Source organism: Pantherophis guttatus, chromosome 6, assembly GCF_059756535.1.
Source record: "Pantherophis guttatus breed Tessera chromosome 6, ASM5975653v1, whole genome shotgun sequence".
NCBI lineage: Eukaryota > Metazoa > Chordata > Lepidosauria > Squamata > Colubridae > Pantherophis > Pantherophis guttatus.
In genome coordinates this window covers 53,390,676-53,404,510 of record NC_142068.1, presented here as the reverse complement: position 1 = coordinate 53,404,510, position 13,835 = coordinate 53,390,676, and the positions used below count along the sequence as shown (strand labels likewise).

The 13,835-nt window shown below is 35.0% G+C and overlaps 1 protein-coding gene across 1 annotated transcript in view; it reads right to left on the bottom strand.

The window, feature by feature from the left end:
- NHLRC2 (NHL repeat containing 2) overlaps positions 1 to 13,835 on the bottom strand; it is a 35,719-nt gene that overhangs the window by 20,824 nt on the left and 1,060 nt on the right. Inside the window, exons 2-5 of the mRNA XM_034440168.3 lie at positions 9,319 to 9,471; positions 4,204 to 4,659; positions 3,301 to 3,422; positions 1,067 to 1,196 (exon numbers count right to left, since the gene is read on the bottom strand). Of these exons, the coding sequence (XP_034296059.2) occupies positions 1,067 to 1,196; positions 3,301 to 3,422; positions 4,204 to 4,659; positions 9,319 to 9,471 (861 nt within the window). The remainder of the gene's footprint in view (positions 1 to 1,066; positions 1,197 to 3,300; positions 3,423 to 4,203; positions 4,660 to 9,318; positions 9,472 to 13,835) is intronic.

The following is a 13,835-nucleotide window of genomic DNA, read 5'->3' as shown; positions in this document are numbered from 1 at the left end:
TAAACAAGAACCGTCAGGAATAAACTGTATTTAGTATTAAAACATGGAAAATATTCTACATTTTTAACTTTATAATAATTGTTCATTGGAATGTTTGTTCTTCCAAGCTTTTGGACTCATACTTAAGCCGTTTCCTAGCACACTTCTCAATCTCCAGGATGTGTGCATTGGGCTGTTCTATGCATAGTATTTATGTGGTGCCTGATTGTGTGTGGCTGTTAGTTGTCGAGTGGGGTGTTGATGGTTGGCTTTAAAATCTGCGTGATACAAAGGTAGGAGAAAATTATAGTGTAATTTACCAGATTCCGTGCATGGACTGCCCCTATGTAGCACACAGACCTGAACTCACTAGTAGTCTTACATTGCAATGAATAAGGACATTCAATTTCATAGCTACTAAGATTGTTGGCTGAGAAGGGACAAAAATAGTCAAGAGAAATGATTGAAACCTGGGAAATGGGCCTCATGACAGTCAACAGGAATGCTGATTTACCTCTATGTTACCCGGTACTTAGAAGCCGAGACCCTAGCAGCACAAGAAAACAACAATCAAAGACTTAATAGCTGGCCATCAACCACCCAATCAACAATTAAAAGCCACACACAACCAGGCACCATTTAAATACTATGCATAAAAGAGCCCAGTGCATACATCCTGTGAGATTGAAAAGCTCCCTGAAGATGGGCTCCAACATGAGTCCAAAAGCTTTGAAGAACAAACCTCTGGTCCGGATGACCAACTCAGATTAGATCCTGCAACATTATCCTGGGACATATATATTTGTCTTCATTTGCAAAATTATTTTGCTACAAGAGACAAAATTATATATTTAATATTCAAGTTATGTATCTGGGCATATAATTGAGCGCATGACTAAAAAAATTGTGATTGCTTTCAAAATATAGAAATTATTGTAAATATTGATGACTCATAATTCTGTGTGCTCATGAGATAAGGGAAGGGATCAGTAGAAGAAAAAAATTAGATAACTGGCAATGGTATTAAGCTGACTACAATCATTGAAAAAAACATCATAAATATAAAATATAAACATCATAAAAATACCTAAGCTTCCCAAAGTTATATCCCATGGTGAACTAATAGGCTGCTCATCTCCTTTGGCTCCTCCTTCCTTATCAGTGCCTTGTATTCCAACTCCTGCAACAGTGCTCACTAACTCCAACCGCAGGTCAATCTAGAATCAATTGTTGATTTATTTTAATAAAAGAGAATGTGTGTAATTCAGGGTTGATCTGTGGAATTACTGGTATTTTCTGAGCTTGTAATTACAAACAAACAAACAAACAAACTCAAAGAGCACAAAGAATTCATTTATTTTTCCAGTAAACTTTTAAAATGGTACATCTTTTTATACTGTTAACCATTTTTAACAAAATAACTTTAATACTGTAATATTTCTTTTGAACATACTATACTTGTGCAAGCAAGGAGAACTTGTTTTGCCCTGCTTTATAGTTAGTACCAGAGTAGCACATATCTTTAATTTTGAAATAGTTTATATCTTTAGTGAAGAATTTATATCTTGTCTGCTAGGGGTAACAATGCTTTTTTTCAATTAAAACATTGGTTGTCAAAGTGTGGTCTAGAGACCCTGGGGTCCCTGAGAACTTTTCAGGGAGTCCAAAAGTCAAAGATACAAATACTTTAAATTTTATAAATTTAATAAATACTTCAAATTTTATAAATTTTAATTTCTAATTTGCTAATCCATAAATATAAACTAAAGCTCTTTGATGTCCTCAAACATTTTTAAGAATGTAAAAAGGTCCTGAGACAAAAATATTTGAGAACCACTAGATTTCATCAAAAAAAGCAAATGAAATGAGATAATAAAGTTCATTAATTGAAATAAAAGTTATCCTAATTTAATATCTATAGGACTAATCCACAATATAAATTAATGACAAAAAAGTTTATATAAAAAAATATAGAACAGTATAAATGAAAACCTGGCTTTTTAAATCTTAACTCTAAGAGTAGTGAGTAGACATGGTAATCATTTCAGATGTTACAACTCAATAAAAATACTAACATGGAAAGTTTGGAACTTCTTACTAACACTACATGACAAGTAGAGATGATTTCATATATGCAGAATCTAAGTTGGTTGGAGATTATTATCAGCACCAAGATACCGATATTTCGCGATGCTAATGAAAATAAGGTTTGATATGGAATTTATTAAAAAGTTATAAAATGGTTTTCAATGGAAAGAATATGAATAAGATACAATGCATATAGGCACACATTGTTCTATGCAGTGAACAACTGATTTTTAACGGTCCATGTCCTTGTTTCACAACTGCCTCAGATAGTGATTGCTCGCAGTTATAACAGTGATAAAAAAGTAACTTTTGAGACCAGTGTCTTTATTTATGAATAAAAATATATGAAAAAGAGATTTTGCAGCATCTCTGTCACATGTTTGTCATTATAATCAGATCATATGTGTTGTTCTATGCCTGACATGTTTTCTTTCCCCATCCCACCTCTTTGCAGAGTGAAGAGATTGCCTGAACATGTTCCTTCTTCGTGACCTGCTTTTCTCTGCAGTGCAGCTCTCTCCTGAAAGGTGCTAACTGCAAGTTAACGAACTCAGATCTATGACCTTAATTAGTTGATTAGAACTCTCCTGCTACCTGCTGCTGACAAGAATGTAATCAATTTCACAATGAAGGCTTTTTGGCTCCTAAGCAGCTCACAGTTGCAAATGTGCAGTGGGTGCTTACTCACTAATAATTTTTTCTTCTCCACTGAATGTAAATGCAAACATTAATTTCCTTCTTGCTAATTATCCTAGCATTGAGAGTGTGTTCCAAAAGGTGGCAGAATGGTAAAACAAAAAAGACTATTAGATTTGCCCTTTTACTCAGCTTCTTTGTATGTGAACATTCTTCACTGTTGGGACTCGACCCATTGTTTGGACCCATATTCCCCCAATGCCGTAAAGCAAAGGAAAGTTGAAATAAAATCATAACCACAGTTACAGTCATGTAACAAGGTGGTTGATCCCAACTGCAGTTGCTAAATGAGAACTACCTACAAAATTGCTTTAAAAGCTTATACAAAAAGAAAAATAATACTTTTTAAAATCTACTTGGAATAAAAATATATTTAGGAATATTATTGCTGGTCACATTGCATAGCCCTTGAATAATTGTGTCAGCATTGTTTTTTTATCCATAAAGAAATTCAAGGTAAGGACCAGGTTAGGGACAGATTGTCTATATTGTTGCTAAATTGGTACTGACATGATAGAACATAATTAATCAATTTACCTTTCTAATTAGATGGTTTTCTGTATCTGCTACATAAATAATATTGTTCTTTATGGCAACTCCTTGTGGACAATTGAACGATGCTTCTGAAAAATTTCCATCATTTCTTCCCCTGTCTGGTCCTTGAACAAAAATAACATAAAATAAAAGTATAACTTTTGCTGTCAACAATGGGTACACAGTCATATCAGATTTAGGTTGCAAAGAATTTTTTTTTATATTAATTAGAACAGCAATACAGCTGTGGGTCTAATCAAATAAAATCAATATTAGTCAATATGTTTAATATTATTTTTCCACAGAAAAGTGTAGATATTTTTTTTTCAAAAGCAGAATTTTTAAACTTATAGAATGCCTTGCAATATAATCTATTAATCTTTAAACATTAACAAACAAACACACACATTTATTGCATCTACAACCATTTCCTTTAAAGATTCAGCTTTCAAAGACAAGGAATTGTGTAATACAATGCAAAATGGAATGCAATGCCAAGAAAACATGCAGTCAGCTATGTGCTACAATAAGCAACCACTAATTGAATTTCATAGAGTGTACTGCTCATGTTATTTGTAGTATACCAGTTTCAAGTCTGAAAAATGTAGTATCATTTTCATGACTTATTAAATTTTGTATGGTTATTAGAGCTCAGAATTAGATAATTATTTATTTGCAGCTCCATATACACTCAAAGAAGCATTTTGTAGGACTGGAAACTAATTGTAATATAGCTAATATAGTTTGCAATATTAAAGAATTGTAGAAGACAGACAGAATTCAGGATTTGCCATGAGAGTTGTCAAGATAAAATGCAAGGTTTTAAAATAATTTTATTTCGATCATTAATCAACAGAACAAAACAATAAAGTATCAGATCTTTAAATATATTTAGATTACCCTTACCTCCAATGATGTGCAGAATGTGACCATTTTTTTCCACAATCAAAATCCTATGATGTCCGGTATCAGCTATTACCAGGGTGTTTTCAGAACTATCTACTGCAATTTTCCCAGGGAACAGCAAAGGTGAAGATGACAATGAGTTTCTATATAGTTGTGTTCTAATTCTATTACTATTAATTTGCCTTTGTTCCTTGTAGTATTTTAAGGCTATAGATGTAAATAGAAATAGTTTGTCCTTGTGCCCTTCGCCAATCAAACTGAACAAGATATTGCCACGAGGTCCAACAATTACCAAGGTTGGCCAGCAGGACACTTCTAGCTCATGCCAGAGGGTTGCATTAACATCATTTACCACAGGATGAGTGATGTTATATCTAAGAACAGCACTTTTGATGTTATCCAAAACTTTTTCATTTGGAAATTTTGCTGAGTGAACACCTATAACAAGGACACCATCTGAAAGCAAGAGAAAAAATAAACAATGAGATTTATGGCATTGACAATGAAACATTTAAATATTATGTATGTATGTATGTATGTATGTATGTATGTATGTATGTATGTATGTGTGATAGTTATACTATGTATGTGGTTTTCAGCAAGAACAAACATATAGAAAATTTCATTGTAAAAATATGTAGGTCTCTACTAACAGTGTTATAAAATGTGCTAGAGGCTTATTGCTCTTATTGGATCAAAATGCTTTCCTGTTGGTTGACTTCTCTAATTATAATAGATAACTTTTCCTCACCCTGGAAGCAGACAATATAGCATAAGTTGACTTCATATGGGTTATCTCTATTACAGTATTCGTAATATGTTATGATCAAAGTAAGCAATTAATTATTCAAACAATAAGGGGCATGTAATTCCAGATAGAAGTTAATAGGCTATTTCAACAAAATAGAATTTAAAGCTATACTCAACATATTTTCATCTGGATTCTATAAGGCAGGTACAGTAAAATCCCTGTAGCTAAGTGCATTTGCCCATGTGGGGATGGGGATTATAACTTTCTCAGACTTATTATTATTACATTGTACATTTTATGGGGTTAACCTACATTTGTAAATGGAGAGGCAAAACTTCCTATTTTTTCATATGTGCCTTTTTGTTAACATCATTTAGAAGTATTTATTTATATTTATGTATTTATTTATTTATTTATTTATTATTATTCATATTTCTATGCCGCCCACTCTCCGAGGACTCTGAGCGGCTTACACCAAAGACAGTATACTAAATAGCATATTGCCCCCAAAAATCTGGGTCCTCATTTTACCCACCTCGGAAGGATGGAAGGCTGAGTCAACCTTGAGCCGGTAAGATTTGATCCGCTGATCTGCTGAACTAGCAGTCAGCTGAAGTAGCTGCAGTATTGCACCCTAACCACTGAGTCACCTCGGCTCCTCTATGTATGTGAAAGTATTCTTTAGAATGCTTTAGAATATTTGGGAGAGGGTAGTGTCACTTTGATTTTTTCACATGTGCTGTCAAGAAAGGTATCCAGTAGTTTAGAATAAATTTCTTTCTGTAAGCAATAGCAATAGCACTTAGACTTATATACCGCTTCATAGTGCTTTACAGCCCTTTCTTAAGCGGTTTACAGAGTCAGCATATTGTCCCCAACAATCAGGGGCCTCATTTTACCGACCTTGGAAGGATGGAAGGCTGAGTCAAACTTGAGCCTGGTGAGATTCGATCTGCCAAACTGTTGGCAGCCAGTGATCAGCAGAATTAGCCTGCAGTACTGCACTCTAACCACTGCACCACTGCAGCTCATATCATATTGAGTTAAATTGACTTACAACACCATTTCATCTATCTTAGTGCTGTCTCTATTAATGAAAATGAAAATTTTTAAGGTTCATACACAAGTTTTTTTCTACTCAAATCATGGCATTTTTGCATGTAAAACAAAGAGCTTATCAATATAGAGGTTGGTAGTGTCAAAAGAGCAAGATGAAAGCATTCTGTTCAAAGTGCTGCCTTTGTTTAAGTGTTGATATTGTACACATACCAAGGAATAGGGCTGTGAGCATAATGCTTTAGCTGCCATCTTTCCCCACCCTGCTTCTCAAAGCCCTTGTCTGCTACTGACTTATCACTTTTTCCTTGATCACAGAAACAGTACTGTAGTGACGTTCTGTGAGACTAACAATGAAATTTAGAGACAGACTTTTGCAATGGAGACAAAAGATAAATTGATACTTATCCAAGAGTTGGATCCTATAATTGTTTTAGATCTGTTTAATTATAATTTTGTTTTTTTTAATCTTTATTTTTATTATTGCTAGCTGCTTAGAGCAATTTCGAAGGAAAACCTGGATGTATATCTAATAAACAAATGTATATCTTCCTGATTTTTCTTTAAATATGTAACAGCACTTGGGTTCAGATTGCCCCTTCCTAGGATATATTCTGGGGTAATACAGAAGAGATCAAGGATTGTCAAAATATATTTCTAAAATTCATAATAAAGCATTAAAATGAGCCTGAAGCTACAGCCTCAGCATCAAGATTTAAACTAAGAAAGGGAGCAGCCTCAATCAAGACAAAGCAACAATAAAACTTGGAGTCTTGTTTAACATTGCACATATTATAACACACCTTTATGGTGGTTAGCATACTGGACAGCTTATACAATCAACTTCAAAATGAGCCCCTACAGTACTTTTTTAAATGAAACTTTACAAACCAGAAGACTGGATAACAACATTCCACAGTTCAGTGGGATGTCTGAGGCTATGGTTCTTTGCCCTGTCTCTCAAGGTTATTCTTGCAGCCCACTTTACAAGACAGGATGACACAAATACAGAGAGGAACTTCTGACAAAAGGAAGTCCCAGAAATCTTGTTCATTTTTCTATTATGCACAGCTGACACAATATCACCATAAATAACCTTGTGCTCTCTTAAGAGACAGAATCCTAGATCAAAAGAACTGAGGAAATGATAGGTCTGATTTCAGTATCCTTTCCCACATGCTTAAGTGACTTTTATATTGTATTTAATTTAATTTATTACCAAATAGAACAAATGCTTTTAATCGTTTATTTGGTTAGAATTCAATTATATTTTTTTCTGCTATAAAAATGACCTGATAAAGAGAGTATCAAAGGTACTGCAATAAATAATAAAATATTTCATGCACTATCTTTTCATTTAAGTTTAGAATAAGAGTTCAAAAAATGATAAAAGGATTTAATAGGAATAAGGATAATGCTGTACTTTGCGTATCATTTTGAAGACATGCAGAAGTCTGCAAGAATTTATAAATTATTCTTCCTTCCTCTTCCTATTTTAAGAATTGAAGATAAGCAGCAGAATTAATGCAGAGATTGGACCTCTAGAGCTGCTACCATCTGTACTGTATAAGTAGAATTTAGTCTTACTGCAGAAGTGAGTTATTATTATGTTTCCTTTCACTAAATAGACAAAAGTGAGTGCTATTTGGTTTTGAGTACATATGCATTGAAATGAAGGAATAATAGCAATAGCACTTAGACTTAAATACCGCTTCACAGTGCTTTTACAGCCCTCTCTAAGCGGTTTACAGAGTCAGCATATTGTCCCCAACAATCTGGGTTCTCATTTTACCGACCTTGCAAGGATGAAAGGCTGAGTCAACCTTGAACCAGTCAGGATCAAACTGATGGCAGTCGGCAGAGTTAGCCTGCAACATTGCATTGTAACCACTGTGCCACCATAAAACATAATAATAATGACACTAAATATATCTATTAAAATCTGAACAGAAATGGCAATGAAATATCATAAAATACCAAATTTCATCATCTCTATAAATAAAAATACAACAGAAAATATAGTACATAAATGATTAATGAATATGCAATACATTCATGTTTTACACTGCTACTATATAAATATAATGTTGCTACTGAAATGGGATCTGCTAGTTCTACCCCTATTTCTGCTGCTCATAATTTCATCTGAAAGATAAGCAAAACTTCACAGTTGTTTCAATGCATAGTGAAGCAATAGACAAAAAAAGAGAATGAATGAAAAATCATAGAACACAATCTGTTGTGTGTTCTGATTTTGTATAGGTCAAAGCAATAATCCAGACACTAGCAATTTGTATTTAGGCAAATCAATTTGATTAGAATAATATGTTTTCTGTTTACAAGAAAAGTAAGCTATATTTTAAGACAATTTCATTGACAACAGAGCAAAAAGAATAAAAACCTGCACAGTAAAATTCTAGGATCAGGCTAGATTTAAAACTGCATTGAAAAAGAACTGGCTCTATCCCAAAGTATTTCTGTCAAGAAGCATTTACTCATAAGCAGTCCAACAGGTCATTTCCAGACTGTCAATGTGATAAGAATGTGCATTAGGGTTTAAAATAACTTTGTGAATACCATTATGAATGCAGAAATAGCCCTAGCAAGGATAAGACAGGAAAGCATTAGACAAATATGTTAGTTGGCATTAATTCCTGTAGATTTGATGCATGTATCAATATAGACCTACAATTTTTAGGTATGGCATAATAATAAAAGATATGCACTAACATTGACAATGAAACAATTCTCTGTATTTAAGCATCATCTATAATATTGGCGTTGGGTCTGAAACAACTATATTTGGAGGAGTAATGTGGCTTTTTGTAAAATGTATAGCAATTTGTGCTTGTACTCTTAGACATTTTTAAGACTTTCTGCAATCAGAAACTACTAGACAATAGTAGGATTTTTGGAAAAGGCACACACCACCCAATGAAATCTCCATGCACTGCCTACATTTTAATCTTTAAAAGAATGAGAACATTTTTTTTGCAACTGAGAATACAATTACATTTATGTATAGTTCCTATCTTTATTGTTAAAGGATTTAGAAATGAAGGAGCAGCTAAGGAAGGAGGGCCAAATTTTCACTAGCTGATTGTTGGTACATGCAGGAAAGTAAGGCTGAGGCATCATGCTGGCTCTAGTTCATGAATAGAAGAGTGTAGTAGAAGGAGAGGCAGAGCCTAAAGGCAGAGTCAAGAAGAGAATCGGCTTAGAGTTGTTATGTTCCCACAAGTAGTCAAAGTCCAAGCCCTCTCAATTCTGTTATCTATCTTTGAACAAAGCATTGACTGGTTTAATACCTTTATCAGAGTACTTCTCCTCTAAATCATGAAGATCAGGCAAAATATGGATGCAATTGATGCAGCAGTAGGTGAAGAAATCTAATACCACTACTTTTCCACAAAGATGTTTATAAAAAGAAAGTGAACCTTCAGTGTTCAGCCACTGTAAATCTGAAATCAAAGTTCTAATTAGTACATTATTTTAAGACATTAAAAGAACTAAGCATATTCTGAAATAACTAGTGATTCTATTTTTAAAAAATCATGAATTTCTAAAACAAAAATATTCTTAATATTCAAAATCTGTAATTCTTCATAGCTCAGTTAATCTAAAAATATACCTTTTATTATTCTGTCTATTTAATAGATAACAAAGGATAAAATAAAACTATTAAAGTTAATGTTAAAATAATATAATTATTTGAAGATAAACAAGAATCCATTTACAAAGTTTCTAATTACAAAGTTTCTAATTATAAAGCATAGCAAGATGACATATGTTACAACAATATCGATATTTTGTTTTCCTATCTGCTTCATCAAATGTAATTCAATATAATGAGATTAGGCACAGAATATCATTAGTACCTTTGTTGAAACAACAAAAGAAGTCTCAAGCGTTTTCAAAAACATTTTTTTTTTAAATACATGCAATAAGGTCTATACAATATAACTTCCAATACAAAAGAAATACACTGAAATGGTTTCAACGTTTAGGGAAAAAGTATGAGGAAAGAACTATAAAACAGCGTATGAAAGAAGAGTGAATGATTGAGATGAAGGGGGAAGACTTAAAAAAGAGGTGGCTTGATGGAGTTGATGCATTATTCAGAGAAAGATATCAGAAAATTTAAAGCATAGGTAATGGGTAAATCAATAAGGTAGAAGTAAGGACAGTCTGTGAGTAGAAATTTTTATGCAAATAGTAAATTCTTGTTGCTTAAACTATTGCTTTGCTCTGAATGTATAGAAGAGCAAACAGCTTACTCTCTTGAAATCTCCTTTCTCTCCAATCTCTCTATCCTGTGATGGGAGAGGGGGAAAAAAAAAGCAATTTCTGTAGGCAACCTCTCCTTTGCCTGACCCTTTCCTGCTGCTGGGACAATTACACTACTCTTGATGTACAGAAAATCAAACTATTACAGGTAATTCTTAATTTATGATAGCCATTGTGATTGTCTTTGTTAAGTGATCAGATCAAAAATAGCAATAGCACTTAGACTTAAATACTGCTTCAAAGCCCCCTCTAAGTGGTTTACAGAGTCAGCATTTTGCCCCCAACAATCTGGGTCGTCATTTTACCCACCTTGGAGCCACTTCAGCCTGGTGAGATTTGAACTGCCAAACTGCTGGCAGCCAGCAGTCAGCAGAAGTAGTTTGCAGTATTGCATTCTAACTACATTGCTTAGTGATGGCAATCTAGGCAGTTGTAGTTCTCATCAAAATACCAAAACATGTGGGTCATTAAGTGAGAAGTGAAGAATGTTCCAGAGAAGGAGTATGAGGGTGCCACATGGGACTGGAGAGGGGAGATAAAGTACAGGCTATGTACAGGTTGGGAAGGAGACCTCAGGAAGGCTGGGAAAGAGGGTGTGGAGTTCATGTATGTATGAGTGCAAGGCAGAGTGATTAGAGAAACAAGGTATGGAAGTTGAGCATACATGTAAGCGCAGGGAGGCCAGGGAAGGAGGCTATTATTGGGTACAAACCAGCAAAGAATGGCTGGAGGGGAGGGGGATTTATCCAAGGGATTTGTTACCTTCCCTGCTGGTTTACCCACTGACTTTGCTTGTGGGAAACCAGAAGCGAAGTTCAGCAGTCACATGACTATGGGATTCTGCAACCAAAGTGTGCAAGCTGCTGGCCAATACCCAAATTTTGTTCACATGACTGCAGGCATGCTGCCACAGCTGGAACTTTGAGGACCGGTCATAAGACTCCCTGTTCAGTACCATCATGATTTCAAACAATAATTCAATGAATGGTCATAACTTGAGGAATACTTGTACTCTCTTGAAATTTCTTCCTCTCTAATCTCTTCATTCTGGAGGAGGAAAGGATGGATCAGGAAAGGAGAATTTTTTTACAGAAATTGCTTTGTTTCTGCCTTCTTCTTGCAGAGTGAGGATTAAAGAGATTTCAAAGGAGTACTAGAATCTCTTTCCATAACACACCTGTGGCTCTCAGAGTGATGATGTGACTACACTGATTTCACTATGTATAAGAGCAAGTAGTTTATTCTCTTGAAATCTCTTTCTCTCCAATCTCTGATCTGCGGGGGCCCCCTCAAAAGTGATTTCAGTAAGCAATCTCTTCTTTGCCTGACCTATTCCCTATCTAAAAAAAGAGCAGAGAGATTGGAGAGGAAGAGATTGCAAGAGAGAAAGTTGTTTGCTCATATACACACTAAAAGCAATGAATAAATCACTTGCTTCCCCCTCACCTGCAGAGCTTAGAAATTAAAAAGAGGAATATAAAAAGAATAAGTTGTCTATGTAGCAAGCTCTTGGCTCTCAGCCCAAGCTACTGGTTTGATCACATTGCTTTTTATGTGTACAAGACACTAAACAGGTAACTCAATATTCCAAAGGGTAGGGGAATGGTTATGAGGCAACAAAAGACAAAGGTGAAAGAGACAATTACTATTGTCTCTTTCCAGCCCATAAAAATTGTCAAATCATCTATGGCAGAGGTGGCAAACAAAAAGCCTGTGGGCTGGATCAGGCCCACAATGGGGCCAGATCCAGCCCACAGGGCCGTCCTGGAAAATGTAAGGGGCCAGCCTGTGTTGCTTCAGCCCAGTCTACCCAATGCGAAGAGGAAACATCAGGCCAGCCTGGCTTCAGCCCGGTCTACCCAATGCGAACAGAAAACATGGCAGCAGTTTGGGAAGTGGCGTCAAGCTGACTATGCCCACTGAGTGATGTCAAGCTGGTCATGCCCTCCCAGTTGGCCATACCTGCCCAGCCTACCCCCCCAAGGTCAACTATAGCCCTGATGTGGCCCTCAATGAAATTGAGTTTGTCACAGGATAGATCAGTAGGTCTCAATCTGTGGTTCCCAGACTCCTGGGGGGTGGGGGAATGTCATCACATGAGGTCTGCAAAGACTTGAAGAAATGTTATGATTTAAATCTTGAGTTAAGTGTTGGGGGCTGCATAGTGAAGAAAACATTGAGAATCACTAGGATAGATGATATGACAAGTAAAAGGTTACATAGAGGGCTCAAAATCATACAAAAATGCTCATCAATGTTTTTCTATTTAACTGGAGAAATAAGCAGAATGCTATAAATTTCAGTCCATACACACACACACACATTGTGTGTGTGTAGTGTGTGTATGTAAAAGAGGACGAGAATTTACTTTTTCTTTTTTTTCAGCGACCAGTCAGGGTGGATTCTACATGTTAATATTAAATTTATTTGATCACTTTTTTCTTTTTTGTTTTTTTGTTGTTGTTAGTGTTGAATATATGCTTTTGTTTTGTTTCTTTTTTTGTTTTGAATTTTACTTTTTATGATAAAACAATAAATACTTAAAAACATTTTATTTATCATTTGAATGTTGAGACTGAGAGACTGCTTATGATACAAATTGTGTAAGACCACTAGTGCTGCAGAAGAAAAAAATGATATTCAAAACAGTATTGATAGGCTGTCAAAATAGGCTTAAAATAACCAAATGTAAATTAATAGAGAACATGTAATACTCTATATGAAAGATTCATAACACCAAAGTACAATTTTGAGGCCTTGTGTAAAAGTACCATGTAACAATGGTAGATTGTTACAAATAGCAAATATGAGCCAGTGGTGAGATATGACTGAATAAAAAAAAGAAGCATATACAATTTCAGAGTGCATCAACAGAAGTAGTTTCCAAATTATGGTGCTCACTAAACATAATTCTGAAGGATCCTTGGTACTATCTGAGTTGGTTGTTTTCCTGTAGACATTTTATTACCCAAACTAGGCAACATCATCAGTGCTAGTAAGGAATGGGGTTTGCTCTCAATTTATATTCTAAATCAGTGGCTTGTCCTGTCAGTGTTGGTGGGGCAGGTCTTAGAGGTTCTTTGGTTGGGCTGTTTACTGTTAGCTTAGGTACTGTTTAATTCTTGATTGTTGGCACCATTCCTTACTTTCACAGACATTACCTAGTTTAGGTAATGAAACATCTGCAAGAAAACAACCGAGTTCAGGCAGTACCAAGCATCCTTCAGAATTATGCTTAGTGAGCAACATAAATATTATTATTTACCACAATTTGGAAGCTACTTCTGTAGCTCAGAGAGTACCAAGTACCCTTCTTTTTCAACACTAGCTACAAATATTCTCCTTTGTCAAACACGATTCTTTAAAAAAAAACGATCCAGAGAAATCAGAACCAATCTCGGGGAAGAGCAACGAGAAGATCAGGGGATGTGATGGGTTTTTAAAATCCCAATATACTCGCTCAGGAGGAAAGCAAAGCTAGAAGTTGACAAGCAGGGGAAATCTGAAAACCGGGAAAAAAAAAGTTTTGACGGCTCCC